Genomic DNA, 16,743 nt, shown 5'->3' with positions numbered 1-16,743 from the left:
TCTCTTGAGTGGCTCACTAGTGCCCCCGTTTGTCTAAAATGTGGGGTTTCTTTTACCTACAGTCCCCAAATGGCTCAGTAACAACATTAAATAGCCCACTGATATTTTACCCACTTGATGCCCTTGCCCACCGTGCATCGTTTTCTTGGACGCACCGTGTAGCGGTAAAAAAATGTGCGAGGGCCCGCCATTGCTGCTTGCAGCTATATTTATTTTTATTTTTTTTTATTTTTTTTATTTTTTCAACACTTTTGGACATTTTGGGGGCCTTAACATACTCGAAAACTCTTGAAATTTGGCACAGACATCAGAGTCGTCCGTGATCGCCGAAAGCCAAAGGCTGGAACACGGGCGTGGCACGGGGGCTCTGTAGCGCCCCCTGTAATGCAAAAACAAACAGGAGTGCACAGATCGGGCAAACATGTACGCATAATTACGAAAGTTGGTACGCATATAGATCTCATCGACCCGAACAACTTTCGCCCTCTAACATTTTAGCTCCGCCCAACAGGAAGTCCGCCATTTTGGGTTGTTTAAAAAATGCATGCGGTGAACTTTTGAATACTCCTCCTAGGGGATTCATGCAAATGACACCAAATGTGGTGATCATGATGTCAAGACATTGGACTTGCTAAATTGCGAAGGGATTTTTGATATCTCGAACGGTGTTGCCATGGCGAAGCGGCAAAGTCATGGTGAAATCAGAGAAACAGGAAGTGTCTAATATCTAAGGCAAAAAATGTCTTATAGTGATGACACGCGGGGTGTTTGTTCGTCTGAAGATTCCGATCGCATCGATGTGCCTATTGTAAGTCTCGGGTATAGCGCCACCACCAGGCGCCAGGAAGTGTTGCAGTCACAAAGGTTGATTTTTTTGACAGTTCCATGTGATGTTCTTTTAAATACTCGTCCTAGAATGTTTATGCGATTGACACCAAAAGTGGTCAACATGATGCCAAGACATAGTAGATGATAAATTGCGAAGGGATTTTTGATATCTCAAACGTTGTTCCCATGACAACGCGTCAAACTTTACTTTCATTTTAAAGGCATATTTAAGCCCATGCAGTGAACTTTTCAATACTCCTTCTAGGATATTCATGCGATTGACACCAAACGTGGTCAACATGATGCCGAGACATTGGAGATGATAAAAAAGTGAAGGGATTTTTGATATCTCAAACGCTGTTCCCATGGCAACGCGTCAAACTTTTTACTTTCATTTTAAAGGCTTATTTAAGCCTGACAGTCGCATGCAATGTTCTTTTTAATACTCCTTCTAGGGAAATAATGCAATTCACACCAGAAGTTGTCAACATGATGCTGAGACATTGTAGACGCTAAATTGCGAAGGAATTTTTGACATCTCTAACGCTGTTCCCATGGCAATGTGTCAAACTTTACTTTTATGTCAGGCATATTTAAGGCTCTTGGTGTGCTTAGATTAACTTTAAATTTGGCACACACATCAGATTTGTCGGCTGTTAAGTGTTGACAAAAACGTCAGATAAAGGCGTGTCTATTTAGTGGCTCACTAGCGCCCCGTTTGTCTAAAATGTGGGGTTTCTTTTACCTACAGTACCTAAATGGGTCAGTAGCAGCATGATATTTACCCACTTGATGCACTTGCCCACCGTGCATCGTTTTCTCGGAGGCACCGTGTAGCGGTAAACAAACGTGCGAGGGCCCGCCATCGCTGCTTGCAGCTATATTTAGGGCCCGAGCACCGAGGAGCAGGCCAGAATGGCCTGCACCGAAAGGTGCGAAGCCCTATTGTTTTTGCTCGAATTTATTCTTTTTTTTTTTTTTTTTTTTTTTATTATTATTTTTATTTTTTTTAACACTTTTGGGCATTTTGGGTGCCTTAACATACTCGAAAACTCTTGAAATTTGGCACAGACGTCAGAGTCGTCCGTCATTGCGAACGGGCAAAGGCTGGAACACGGGCGTGGCACGGGGGCCCTGTAGCGCCCCCTGTAATGCAAAAACAAACAGGAGTGCGCAGATCGGGCAAACATGTACGCACATTTACGAAAGTTGGTACACATATAGATCTCATCGACCCGAACAACTTTCGCCCTCTAACATTTTAGCTCCGCCCAACAGGAAGTCCGCCATTTTGGATTGTTTAAAAAATGCATGCGGTGAACTTTTGAATACTCCTCCTAGGGGATTCAAGCAAATGACACCAAACGTGGTGATCATGATGTCAAGACATTGGACTTGCTAAATTGCGAAGGGATTTTTGATATCTCGAACGGTGTTGCAATGGCGAAGCGGCAAAGTCATGGCGAAATCAGAGAAACAGAAAGTGTCTAATATCTAAGGCAAAAAATGTCTTATAGTGATGACACGCGGGGTGTTTGTTCGTCTGAAGATTCCGATCGCATCGATGTGCCTATTGTAAGTCTCGGGTATAGCGCCACCACCAGGCGCCAGGAAGTGTTGCAGTCACAAAGGTTGATTTTTTTTGACAGTTCCATGTGATGTTCTTTTAAATACTCCTCCTAGAATGTTTATGCGATTGACACCAAAAGTGGTCAACATGATGCTGAGGCAATGTAGATGATAAATTGCGAAGGGATTTTTGATATCTCGAACGTTGTTCCCATGACAACGCGTCAAACTTTACTTTCATTTTAAAAGCATATTTAAGCCCTTGAGTTGCATGCAGTGAACTTTTCAATACTCCTTTTAGGATATTCATGCGATTGACACCAAACGTGGTCAACATGATGCTGAGACATTGGAGATGATAAAATACGAAGGGATTTTTGACATCTCGAACGCTGTTGCCATGGCAACGCATCAAAGTTTACTATTATTTCAGGAATATTTAAGCCTCTTGGCATGCTTAGATTAACTTCAAATTTGGCACACACATCAGAGTTGTCAACTGTTAAGTTTTGACAAACAGGTCAGACATAGGTTTGCCTCTTAAGTCGCTCACTAGCGCCCCCGTTTGTCCAAAATGATGGGTTTCTTTTACCTACAGTGCCCAATTGGGTCAGTAACAACATAAATAGTCCACCGATATTTACCCACTTGATGCACTTGCCCACCGTGCATCGTTTTCTCGGAGGCACCGTGTAGCGGTAAAAATACGTGCGAGGGCCCGCCATTGCTGCTTGCAGCTATATTTATTTTTATTTATTTTTTTTTTATTATTTTTTTCAACACTTTTGGACATTTTGGGGGCCTTAACATACTCGAAAACTCTTGAAATTTGGCACAGACATCAGAGTCGTCCGTGATCGCCGAAAGCCAAAGGCTGGAACACGGGCGTGGCACGGGGGCTCTGTAGCGCCCCCTGTAATGCAAAAACAAACAGGAGTGCACAGATCGGGCAAACATGTACGCACATTTACGAAAGTTGGTACACATATAGATCTCATCGACCCGAACAACTTTCGCCCTCTAACATTTTAGCTCCGCCCAACAGGAAGTCCGCCATTTTGGATTGTTTAAAAAATGCATGCGGTGAACTTTTGAATACTCCTCCTAGGGGATTCATGCAAATGACACCAAATGTGGTGATCATGATGTCAAGACATTGGACTTGCTAAATTGCGAAGGGATTTTTGATATCTCGAACGGTGTTGCCATGGCGAAGTGGCAAAGTCATGGCGAAATCAGAGAAACAGGAAGTGTCTAATATCTAAGGCAAAAAATGTCTTATAGTGATGACACGTGGGGTGTTTGTTCGTCTGAAGATTCCGATCGCATCGATGTGCCTATTGTGAGTCTCGGGTATAGCGCCACCACCAGGCGCCAGGAAGTGTTGCAGTCACAAAGGTTGATTTTTTTGACAGTTCCATGTGATGTTCTTTTAAATACTCCTCCTAGAATGTTTATGCGATTGACACCAAAAGTGGTTAACATGATGCCAAGACATAGTAGATGATAAATTGCGAAGGGATTTTTCATTATCTCAAACGTTGTTCCCATGGCAATGCATCAAACTTTACTTTCATTTTAAAGGCATATTTAAGCCCTTCAGTTGCATGCAGTTAACTTTTAAATACTCCTTCTAGAATAATCATGCAATTGACACCAAAAGTGGTCAACATGATGCAGAGACATTGTAGACGATATATTGCGAAGGGATTTTTGATATCTCCAACTCTGTTCCCATGGCAACGTGTCAAACTTTACTTTCATTTTTACACATATTTAAGACTGACAGTTACATGCTGTGAACTTTTGAATACTCCTTGTATGGGATTCATGCGATTGACACCAAAAGTGGTCAACATCATGCTGAGACATTGTAGATGCTAAATTGCGAAGGAATTTTTGACATCTCGAACGCTGTTCCCATGGCAACGCGTCAAACTTTACTTTCATTTCAGGCATATTTAAGGCTCTTGGCGTGCTTAGATTAAATTTAAATTTGGCACACACATCAGAGTTTTCGGCTGTTAAGTGTTGACAAAAAGGTCAGATAAAGGCGTGTCTCTTAAGTGGCTCACTAGTGCCCCCGTTTCTTTAAAATGTGGGGTTTCTTTTACCTACAGTCCCCAAATGGCTCAGAAACAACATTAAATAGCCCACTGATATTTACCCACTTGATGCACATGCCCACCGTGCATCGTTTTCTCGGAGGCACCGTGTAGCGGTAAACAAACGTGCGAGGGCCCGCCATCGCTGCTTGCAGCTATATTTTTTTTTTTTTTTTTTTTTTTTTTTTTAACACTTTTGGGGATTTTGGGTGCCTTAACATACTCGAAAACTCTTGAAATTTGGCACAGACGTCAGAGTCGTCCGTCATTGCAGAAAACCAAAGGCTGGACAACGGGCGTGGCACAGGGGCTCTGTAGCGCCCCCTGTAATGCAGAAGAAACCATTGATGCACAGATCGGGCAAAAATTTACGCACATGTACGAGAATTGGTACGCTTATAGATCTCATCAACCCGAACAACTTTCGCCCTCTAACATTTAAGCTCCGCCCAACAGGAAGTCGGATATTTTGCATCGTTTAAAAAATGCATGCGGTGAACTTTTAAATACTCCTTCTAGGGGATTCATGCGAATGACACCAAATGTGGTGATCATGATGTCGAGACATTGTACTTGCTAAATTGCGAAGGGATTTTTGATATCTCGAACGGTCCTGCCATGGCGAGGCGACAAATTTGTGGCGAAATTAGAGAAACAGGAAGTGTCTAATATCTAAGGCAAAAAATGTCTTATTGTGATGCCAAGCGAGGCATTTGTTCGTCTGAAGATTCCGATCGCATCAATGTGCTTATTGTGAGTCTCAGGTATAGCGCCACCACCAGGCAGCAGGAAGTGTGTTAATCATGAACTTTTAAATACTTCTTTTAGGGGATTCATGCGATTGACACCAAACGTGGTGAACATGATGCTGAGACATTGGACTTGCTAAATTGCGAAGGGATTTTTGATATCTCGAACGGTGTTGCCATGGCGAGGCGACAAATTCATGGCGAATTCAGAGAAACAGGAAGTGTCTAATATCTAAAGCAAAAAAATTCTTATTGGGATAAAAACGCAGTGTGTATGTTCGGCCAAGGATTCCGATCGCATCGATGTGCCTATTGTGAGTCTCGGGTATAGCGCCACCAACAGGCACCAGGAAGTGTGGCAGTCACAAAAGGTGGATTTTTTGACAGTTGCATGCGGTGTACTTTTAAATACTCCTCCTAGGATTTTCATGCGATTGACACCAAAAGTGGTCAACATGATGCTGAGACATTGTAGATGATAAATTGCGAAGGGATTTTTGATATCTCGAATGCTGCTCCCATGGCAACACGTCAAACTTTACTTTTATTTTCAGGGATATTTAAGCACTTGGCATGCACTTTGGGTTCCTAAACATGCTCGAAAACACCGGAAATTTGGCACAGACCTCAAAGTCGTCGGCCATTAGGACTGGGCAAACGCTGGAACACGGGTGTGGCAGTAGGGCTCTGTAGCACCCCCTGTAATGCAAAAAAAATATTGGTGCACAAATCGGGCAAACATGTACGCACATGTACGAAAGTTAGTACGTATATAGATCTCATCGACCCGAACAACTTTCACAATCAAACCTATTAGCTCCGCCCCACAGGAAGTCGGCCATTTTGGATTGTTTAAAAAATGCATGCGGTGAACTTTTGAATACTCCTCCTAGGGGATTCAAGCAAATGACACCAAACGTGGTGATCATGATGTCAAGACATTGGACTTGCTAAATTGCGAAGGGATTTTTGATATCTCGAACGGTGTTGCAATGGCGAAGCGGCAAAGTCATGGCGAAATCAGAGAAACAGAAAGTGTCTAATATCTAAGGCAAAAAATATCTTATTGTGATGACACGCGGAGTGTTTGTTCGTCTGAAGATTCCGATAGCATCGATGTGCCTATTGTAAGTCTCGGGTATAGCGCCACCACCAGGCGCCAGGAAGTGTTGCAGTCACAAAGGTTGATTTTTTTGACAGTTCCATGTGATGTTCTTTTAAATACTCCTCCTAGAATGTTTATGTGATTGACACCAAAAGTGGTCAACATGATGCCAAGACATAGTAGATGATAAATTGCGAATGGATTTTTGATATCTCGAACGTTGTTCCCATGACAACGCTTCAAACTTTACTTTCATTTTAAAGGCATATTTAAGCCCATGCAGTGAACTTTTCAATACTCCTTCTAGGATATTCATGCGATTGACACCAAACGTGGTCAACATGATGCCGAGACATTGGAGATGATAAATAGTGAAGGGATTTTTGATATCTCAAACGCTGTTCCCATGGCAACGCGTCAAACTTTTTACTTTCATTTTAAAGGCTTATTTAAGCCTGACAGTCGCATGCAATGTTCTTTTTAATACTCCTTCTAGGGAAATAATGCAATTCACACCAGAAGTTGTCAACATGATGCTGAGACATTGTAGACGCTAAATTGCGAAGGAATTTTTGACATCTCTAACGCTGTTCCCATGGCAACGTGTCAAACTTTACTTTTATGTCAGGCATATTTAAGGCTCTTGGTGTGCTTAGATTAACTTTAAATTTGGCACACACATCAGATTTGTCGGCTGTTAAGTGTTGACAAAAACGTCAGATAAAGGCGTGTCTATTTAGTGGCTCACTAGCGCCCCCGTTTGTCTAAAATGTGGGGTTTCTTTTACCTACAGTACCTAAATGGGTCAGTAGCAGCATGATATTTACCCACTTGATGCACTTGCCCACCGTGCATCGTTTTCTCGGAGGCACCGTGTAGCGGTAAACAAACGTGCGAGGGCCCGCCATCGCTGCTTGCAGCTATATTTTGTTTTGGATTTAGTGTGTCGTTTGTCTAGCGTGCTGGCGCCCTTCTACGTGTAGTGGTACATGAGTGTAACCTCAGTTGGCCGCTGGTTGATCTGCTGTGGGTTAAGCTATGCCATAAAACTGTTATTTGTCTGGGGTGATACCACTATTCGGTAAGTGTCCAGCATGAAGTCAATGTTTGTATGATGTTGTAATTAGTTTTAATATCGTATTTGTTTATTTTAGGGTTCTCCCTCTTGTTCTACGTCCTGTCCCTCGTGAGTGTTTGATTCTCGTGCTGCTGAGTAGCATCGCGGTAGCACCGACCTTATCCTCTCTGCTGTATGCTGGACTGTACACTGTCTGGTTTCTAAGTTCAGGGTTGATTTTAAGATCCGAGTGAAGGACTGTCCGGTGCATTTGGAGTTGGCAAATGGACTGTGGCGTTCGCGCAGTGTAGCTTCCCTTGCCTTTAACCCCTTTTGTTTCTTTTCTTTATTTGTATATCATTTTGTCTGAATATTTGTATATTGTTTATACTTTTAGGTGCTGAGGTTCCCACGGGTGGATGGATCTTGTGGTGGTGGTAACGTTTAATGTTTACCGTGTTACACATTTTTGAAGTGTATAAGTGTGTGCTTTGAGTTCACCGTGTGGTGTGAAATTGTGCTTGTGGATAACTTGCGCCAGAGATCACTCCGGTGGGTAGCCTCAGCCCTGTAGGTTGGTACTGTGTTCATTTGTTTGTGTATTCAATTTGTTGCCGGTCATTGCATTTTAGCAGTGAGGGCATTTTATATTATGTTGTACTATTTGTTGTTTTTGGTATAATTCTGTTTTGTGATTAATGTGGTGTAATGTTTTGTGTCTTACTGTTAAAGTGTGACAGCTGGAGACCTGTTTTGAACAACCTCATCATGTCTGTTTAAATCATCCTTTTACCTGATTAAAGTAAATCATGAATATTGTACAATAAATGATTATTTTTGTATTATACCCACGTCTCCTGCTCACTTTTACTGAGGAACGAACTTGTGCGCCGCCTTTTGGGTGTAAGGATTATTTCCCCGGGTGTAAGTCCCGGGGTGGCGTAGTCGGAATTTTATGTAAAATCTTTGCTTTTGTCATAAATCTATCCCCCAACCCCCTCGTCACGGCACACATTGAAACACAAACAATAGATCTATATGCGTGCACTCTTTCTGTCTGTGAGGAGTGCACAAGTGGCACAACCGCTGCTCTTTAAGCTCGTGAGCATTTTTGCAGCTTTATTGTCCTATGCGTCAAAATTCTCGTCTTTGCAAGTATCCTCATTAACACGATCATTTAGGTCTTAAAGGATAATTCCAGTATTTAACACTGAGTTTCATTTCTGGTTTGTTTTGGATGAACTACAGTGATGGACACTGAAATTTTGACAATGGGTCGTGTCTTGACTTTTTGACTCGCTTAGAACTGCTTCAGAATGGAAGTCAAGGGCCATGCACAAACATGTCATTAAAACAACACTTAACGTTCATTTTCAAAACTGTGCTACTCACTGAGTGGTTTGTGATGTTCGTTGATGATTATAAACAAGTAGTGTAGTGAAATACAGTTTCTGTCGTGTTTTATTTGGCATTTTGTAAGACTCAAATATAGAGCAGAAGTATATACGCGGTTGTGAGGTATCTGAAAAAATCCACTATAAATAACACGGATTGAAATCATACATTGCGCCGATATATTTGTTTTTAATCATCAACGAAACACCACGAACTACTCGGTGAGTAGCACACTTTGAAAATGAACGTTACGTTTTGTTTTAATGACATGTTTGTGCATGGCCCTTGACTTCCATTCTGAAGCAGTCAAGAGACTTTTCTAAACGAGTCAAAAAGTCAAGACACGACCTATTGTCAAAATTTTACTGTCCATCACTGTAGTTCATCCAAAACAACCCAGAAATGAGACTCAACGTGTTAAATACCGGAATTATCTTTTAAAAGGAATAGTCAATTTACTTAAAAGAAAAATCCAGATAATTTACTCACCACCATGTCATCCAAAATGTTGATGTCTTTCTTTGTTCAGTCCAGAAGAAATTATGTTTTTTGAGGAAAGCATTGCAGGATTTTTCTCGTTTTGATGGACTTTAGTGGACGCCAACACTTAACACTTAACTCAACACGTAACAGTTTTTTTCAATGGAGTTTCAAAGGACTCCAAACGATCCCAAACGAGGCACAAGGGTCCCATCCAGCGAAACGACTGTCATTTCCTACAAGAAAAACAACAAATATACACTTCCAAACCACAACCTCCCGTCTAGGTCCGGTCCTGAAACAACAGCGTGACCTCACACAATACTTCATGACGCCAAGAGGTCACAGAGGACGAGCGAGAAACTACGCCCCAGTGTTTACAAGTGTGTTGAAAGAGGACCGTTCCTACATTGTTATATGTCAACTGATACAAATTAATGTCTTTGTGTCAGTTTATTGTTTACAATGGTCCGCAAATGTGCGTTTTATATATGTTACACATGACCTCCCTACGTCACTATGCATTTACGTTAGGTCGCGCAAGACCGGACCTAAACGAAAAGTTGTTGTTTAAAAGTGCATATTTTATATTTTTCTTGTCAAAAATGACAATCGTTTTGCTAGATAAGACCCTTATGCCTCGTTTGGGATCGTTTATAGTCCTTCGAAACTGCGTTGAAAAAAACTGTTACGTGTTGAGTCAAGTGTCAAGTGTTGGTGCCCACTAAAGTCCATTAAAATGAGAAAAATCCTCAGGCTAAACAAATGCAAAGTGTCACAATTTCAAGGCCAAACTTACACCTCCTCTTTCCCACAAGTTTTTCATCCCTGTTATGTATCAGTGACCCCACATTCCTTTTATGGGCACTTCCCCTGGAAAGCGCGCCCGCACGTCAATCAGGAAGAGCGATGACAATGAGGACGCTCATTAGCATTGTTCCTTCGTGTAGAAGTCACAGACATCACTGCACGCGACATCTTTGTTTTATATCAGGAATCAACAATGGCACGAAATAAGAAGTGTGTTTTAAGATGTGAGGAGAAGAAAGCCTTCTTCAGCTTTCCAAGTAAGCCAGCCTTATGGAAACAATGGATATAGTTCGTTTATCCGGGGTAGCAGTGGAGTTTTGCGCATGTGTTTGTTTAACGCTGGATTTTGTTGAAATGGGTCCCAAACGGAGTCGCAGATGGTATGTAAAATTGCATCAAATGTCTGTGTTTTGTTGGCAATCTGCGCATAAGTGCATATAATGTAAACAACACGAACATGTAGTGAAGTTATCCAGAGATGGTGTGATAATGTTTTTGCGTGTGTCGCTTGCTCATGACTCGCTGGGCTGATCTGTCTTTTAATCTGATAAAACTAAAGACTCTTCGGAGATATGAAGGATGTAATACTACTCTATAGGTTTAACATTAACATGAGATGAGCAGAGACACGAGACAGTGGACACTGTGTGTTATCTGAGCTTGAAAATGTTGCCTACATAAATCACAAGGTTATGGAGCATTAAGTGTGAAGTAAAGGACAGAAATCAAATTTTCTCACCCGTTCTTGCTCTGTTTCTCTCTGGTGTCTTATTTATTGCTCTCATACAGTGAAAGCTGATTGTCTTTTGTAAACATTCAGCATTATTGCTGTTTAATCTTATTTGGGAAAATGAGATTTAAGTTTTATAAAGCGTTCATATTTGGTTTAAAGTGATTGCGTTTTATTGTTATTTTTCCTGGCGCAATATCAAATGATTGATTTTTGGTTCTTCTACACATGTATCCACAGTTTGTACTTTAATGATTGTAAATGGGGTAATCTTACAAAGCAAAAGCCTCATCACTTACCTTAAACTCTGTCTCTATGTTGGCAAGGCGTGCAAGTTCATTGCTGAGCTCAAGAGCCGTCAGCACGGGGTCTTCACTGGACAATGACAGGTAGGCGGCGCTGGCGAGCCCTTTGTACGCGTTCATGCGCGATCTGGAGTGGCTGAAGGAGTCTCGTCTCTGTTTCTCCGTACACTCGTAGCACTTGCAGAAGTAGTCATGCGGTCGCTCGATCCTGGCGCCCTTAATCAACAAAATGTGGACGATCTCGTACTCCTGACAGTGGGCGGCCAGGATCACAGGCGTCACGTCGTGGGAAAATCGTGTCCCGTCCTCGTCGTAGGCGTAGAAGTCGTCGTCCCTCAGTTCTTGCTCCAACGGGCTTAAGGTGAGTCTCAATCCTCCCGCGAATGCCGGGTGGGCCAGTATGGCCTCAACGATTCGCACGTATCCTTTGCTGATAGCCAATAGGAGCGCGTCACCTATGCGTGCCATTCCGTCCTTCTTCAGTAGGAGCTCCGTGACCTCCAGGTGTTCATTGCCGACCGCTAGCTGCAATGAGTTCTGGCCCATGTAGTCCACACAGTTGAAGTTGAGCGTTTTGGACTCGTCCAACATCTTGCGGACAACAGGAATGTTGCCGTACTCTGCGGCATCAAGGAAACGTTCCTCCTCTGCTGTGAGGCTGGTCCCACGTTCATTGAACATGTAGGCAGGGCCTCGGACCGCCTGGCGACGCCCCTTCTCTCGAAGGGTGGTGTGCCTGCGATGCATGACCGCTGACCTGAAAGACAGAATACAGAAAATCAGCTAACTGTACTGTAAATGGACAGATCAAGGTGTATTTACTAGAGCTGGATGGTTGGAGGACAGTGACTCTCCAGGACCAAGAATGCCAAACCCTGCTCTATCTACTCTTGTGTACTTGCATGTTAAAATGAGAAAGAATATTACTATTGATAAAACGACAGACATTGACCTCTCCAGGGTTTAAATTAGCTTTTCGATTCACAGTTGGCCTAACCAGCCAATCACAATTGCTCCTTTTAGAAATGTTTCACTGGCCATCACATCACATAAGGCAATCTGACCTCTCAGTAGCCCGATAATCAATAATATAATGAACCCAGGACAGGACTTCCTATAGATCTCTCTCTTTCTCTCAGACACAATCTTTAAGTGGGAGCAAAACCCAAGAAAATTGCAATGATTTAAACACTTAAGCACTGTTATCTTACAATGACAACCATTAAAATATGCTGGATGTGGAAGTTAAGTGGTATGATTGTATCCGCTGTAATATTCTTTGTGATCAAAGTCAAACACACATTGTTAATGCAACACAACACAGAGACAGAAATCTACACATAGAGTATAAAAACGGCTGGGTTGTTTTTAACCCATGCTGGGTAAATATTGCACTGCTGGGTTAAAGTTTACCCAATGCTGGAGTTTTTAATACAACTGTTGGGTTATTATAACTCATGGTTGCATAACAACAACAACCACCCAAGATTGGGTCATTTATAACCCAGCATGTGTTCTGTCCAATATTTACCCAGCATGGGTTAAAAACAATACAGCAGCTATACAGAGTAATACATGCATGTACAGTCTGCAAATCAATATGCTGTCTGGCAAACTCTGTGCTCCAATGAACAAGACAGAAAGAGACAATCAGCTGGAAAATAAACACAGTATCAAACAATATCTGTACATTGTGTTCATTCTCTCAGCTCTTCTTCACCCCATGTGCTCTTTAATATTTTATGGGGCGGTTTCCCAGACAGGGATTAGACTAGTCCTAGACTTTTTAAAATTTTAAGAGCGGTCCAAACTGAAAACAACTTGCACCGCCATATCTTAAAATACATAAGTACTCTTTGTTTTGCCTCAAAATGCACACAAGTAATGTTTTTAGTAATGCATGTCTGTTAAAACTAGTTTTATTTCCTAATTAACTAAGGCCTAGTCCCGGCTTAAGCCAATCCTTGTCCGGGAAACCACCCCTATATGTTTTATTTATATATTGTTGCTTTGGAAAATACTTACAGCAAAGTTAAAGGTGCAGTGTGTAGATTTTAAGACTGTTTAGACTGTTTCGTCGGACGCACGTGCGCTGACGCGATACACGTCTGGATCCGAACTTTAATTCCGGTTTCGGTTTTTTAACGGTCTGACTAGTTGCTAAACTGATGTCTTGAACAAATTCCTCGTTGGAAATAACGAATGTTTTGGTTTCCTAGGTAATCTATGTGTTGTTTTCTTGCTTGTTATAAAACTACGTTTAAAAAACGTTGTTGTTATTTATTCTTAGCGAAGTTTACCAGAAGTTACTGTACGTGCGGACCGCGACAGCCGCTTGTTTATGTTGCTGAAACCGTCTATAGAAAAACAGCTCATTCTAAGGTAATAAAAACAATACAGCTCATTTTGTAAGGTCTTTAACCACTGAACATATAAACAGTTATCCAAGTTATATCATATTGCATTTCAGTCAAAATATCCATCTAAAATGTACACACTGCATCTTTAAAGCTAACCAAATATGCACAGTTTGAAGACTTAAAGGGCTGCTAATCTAGGTGTTTTCAACAATAAAAAATACTCAAAATACACCACAGATCTTTCATTATATTTCATTATTACATTATACATGATTTGTGGCTGCAATAAAAACGTCTCTTTAAATGCAAAGATAGCTTTTTTTAAAGTGCATTCTCTAGGTAAGGGGGGCTTTAAGATATTAACAGATCATGACAGAGAGAACTTGTTTTTAAAAAGGTATTATTAATTCATAGATTACGTTATATTATGTGAGCTTGTCTGTGAAATCCAGGCTAAAGTATCATAATCTAATCATGAGGTGAGAGGCATCAAAGTTTGGCATGACCCAGTCAATATTAAAGATATCAAGGTTATATTTTCACAGAATGTTCTTTACATTGGGTAGGATGATTTTATGTAGCAAACAATAAATCACAATAAAATACATTCACCTAAAGGATTATTAGGAACACCTGTTCAATTTCTCATTAATGCAATTATCTAATCAATCAATGCATTTAAGGGTGTGGTCCTGGTCAAGACAAACTCCTGAACTCCAAACTGAATGTCAGAATGGGAAAGAAAGGTGATTTAAGCAATTTTGAGTGTGGCATGGTTGTTGGTGCCAGATGGGCCTGTCTGAGTATCTGCTCAGTTACTGGGATTTTCACGCACAACCATTTCTAGGGTTTACAAAGAATGGTGTGAAAAAGTATGCGACAGTCCTGTGGGCGAAAATTCCTTGTTGATGCTAGAGGTCAGAGGAGAATGGGCCGACTGATTCAAGCTGATCGAAGAGCAACTTTGACTGAAATATCCACTTGTTACAACTGAGGTATGCAGCAAAGCATTTCTGAAGCCACAACACGCACAACCTTGAGGCGGATGGGCTACAACAGCAGAAGACCCCACCGAGTACCACTCATCTCCACTACAAATAGAAAAAAGAGGCTACAATTTGCACAAGCTCACCAAAATTGGACAGTTGAAGACTGGAAAAATGTTGCCTGGTTTGATAAGTCTCGATTTCTGTTGAGCCATTAAGATGGTAGAGTCAGAATTTGGCGTAAACAGAATGAGAACATGGATCCATCATGCCTTGTTACCACTGTGCAGGCTGGTGGTGGTGTAATGGTGTGGGGGATGTTTTCTTGGCACACTTTAGGCTCCTTAGTGCCAATTGGGCATCGTTTAAATTCCACGGCCTACCTGAGCATTGTTTCTCACCATTTCTGACCATCCTCTGATGGCTACTTCCAGCAGGATAATGCACCCAGTCACAAAGCTCGAATCATTTCAAATTGGTTTCTTGAACATGACAATGAGTTCACTGTACTAAAATGGCCCCCACAAGTCACCAGATCTCAACCCAACAGAGCATCTTTGGGATGTGGTGGAACGGGAGCTTTGTGCCCTGGATGTGCATCCCACAAATCTCCATCAACTGCAAGATGCTATCCTACCAATATGGGCCAACATTTCTAAAAAATGCTTTCAGCGCCTTGTTGAATCAATGCCACGTAGAATTAAGGCAGTTCTGAAGGCAAAAGGGGTCAAACACAGTATTAGTATGGTGTTCCTAATAATACTTTAGGTTTGTGTATGTGAGCTGGGTTAAAATATACATAAGGCATGTAAAGAATAAGTAAGAATTTATGCATAAATGTGCTGAAAACAGCAAAAAGTGCTATAGATATCTATTAAACAGAGACGTGAGTCATATCTTAACATCAGAATATCTGCTGACATGGTCTAGTAAGCAACATCCAAGCAACCAATCAGAAACCTCAAGCAACCACTGTACACTGTAACAATCACCTGAACACCTTAGCAACCCACGGCAAAACCATGGCAACCACATGGTCATAGCTCCCAAGCATCATACTGTAGTTTTAAACAGGCAAGTTTCTTTGTAGCAGACAGACGTTATTGGGACACCTGTTACCTGACACTGTGTGCTCACAGACAAATACAAGAATGAATTTATATAAAGAGAAGATCACAGGAGATACACACCGTTCTGAAACATCAAACACAGAAAGGAACATGAAAGTGTCACATCCAGATCTTAATATCTATTGTAGTTACATGTGCACAGACTGCATGTGTTTGCATATGTTTTGGAATAGTCGCTGTAGAGAAACACTAGCCCACTAATGGCTATGCAGTAAACAGGAGACTGGCAGAAATAAGTGTAGACTTTGTATTCAGAATTGAAGTTCATCTTCAAACAATAACTCATACTGCTGCTAATTCTGACATGCCTTATCATTCACTGTTTTTTCAACAGATAGTCCTGTTTCATAGTCATTGGTGGAGTAGATACCAATATGTAAATCTTCAAACTGCAATGTAATGTTCTGTAAACCTCACAGAGCTTTACCAAGTCAAACTGCCAGAGGAACGTATTTTAACATTACTTCATCATTTATTCCTGTGCAATGTGCTACAGTCTTATCTGACAGCTCAGGTTCATTATAAACGAGTTTATACAGGGAATAAATTATGACGGGATTCATATGGAGAAAAAAAATGATTTTCTGGATGGACACACACACAGAATGAATAACTATGCAAACTTCTCTATCCTTTTATCCTACACTAGATTCTCTCTCTCTCCTTTCTGAACTCTTTACCAGCAATAGCAAGGAAATGGAATTTTTGCTCCTCATCAGCACAGAGAATAAAAGGACCATCTGGAATTACAATGAGAGAGGGAGAGAGAGAGAGAGAGAGAGAGAGATGAGGAGTAAGGCAGATTAGACGAAGCAAACATAAAAGAAGTGACGACCCCGTTTACAAGCTTTTGTTGAACTCAGAATTTTGAACTCTATTCTAAACTCGGAAGTGGTCGAAGTGGAAGTTTTCCAAACTAATATGCCTTTCTTTCTCTAAAAAAGCTGACAAAGCACAATAAAGTATTAAACTTACACACAAACTAGTTTTGAAACACAAAAAGGCAAGTGTTTTGTGTTATTGACATAATGGCAGAAAAGAGGATGTTCTGTCAACATAAGCATCCTAAAACAAATCCATAAAGCAGTTTCCTGCAGGATTTTGTCAGGTTATTAGTTTTTGCTTCAGGCCCAC

The 16,743-nt window shown here is 41.3% G+C and overlaps 1 protein-coding gene and 1 long non-coding RNA gene across 6 annotated transcripts in view; one reads left to right on the top strand and one right to left on the bottom strand.

The window, feature by feature from the left end:
* Positions 1–8,260, top strand: part of LOC129437338 (uncharacterized) — a 30,757-nt gene extending 22,497 nt beyond the window's left edge. The window contains exons 2-3 of the long non-coding RNA XR_008642238.2: positions 7,299–7,437; positions 7,511–8,260. This is a non-coding gene — a long non-coding RNA (uncharacterized lncRNA). The remainder of the gene's footprint in view (positions 1–7,298; positions 7,438–7,510) is intronic.
* The window catches only part of trpc7b (transient receptor potential cation channel, subfamily C, member 7b), a 94,183-nt gene that overhangs the window by 66,615 nt on the left and 10,825 nt on the right, over positions 1–16,743 (bottom strand). For all 5 annotated transcript variants that reach the window (XM_055178077.2, XM_055178078.2, XM_055178081.2 and 2 more), the window contains one exon: positions 11,128–11,890. In XM_055178077.2, coding sequence (XP_055034052.2) covers positions 11,128–11,890 — 763 coding nt within the window. The remainder of the gene's footprint in view (positions 1–11,127; positions 11,891–16,743) is intronic.

Source organism: Misgurnus anguillicaudatus, chromosome 16 (genome assembly GCF_027580225.2).
Source record: "Misgurnus anguillicaudatus chromosome 16, ASM2758022v2, whole genome shotgun sequence".
NCBI lineage: Eukaryota > Metazoa > Chordata > Actinopteri > Cypriniformes > Cobitidae > Misgurnus > Misgurnus anguillicaudatus.
This window is presented reverse-complemented; position numbering and strand designations above follow the sequence as displayed.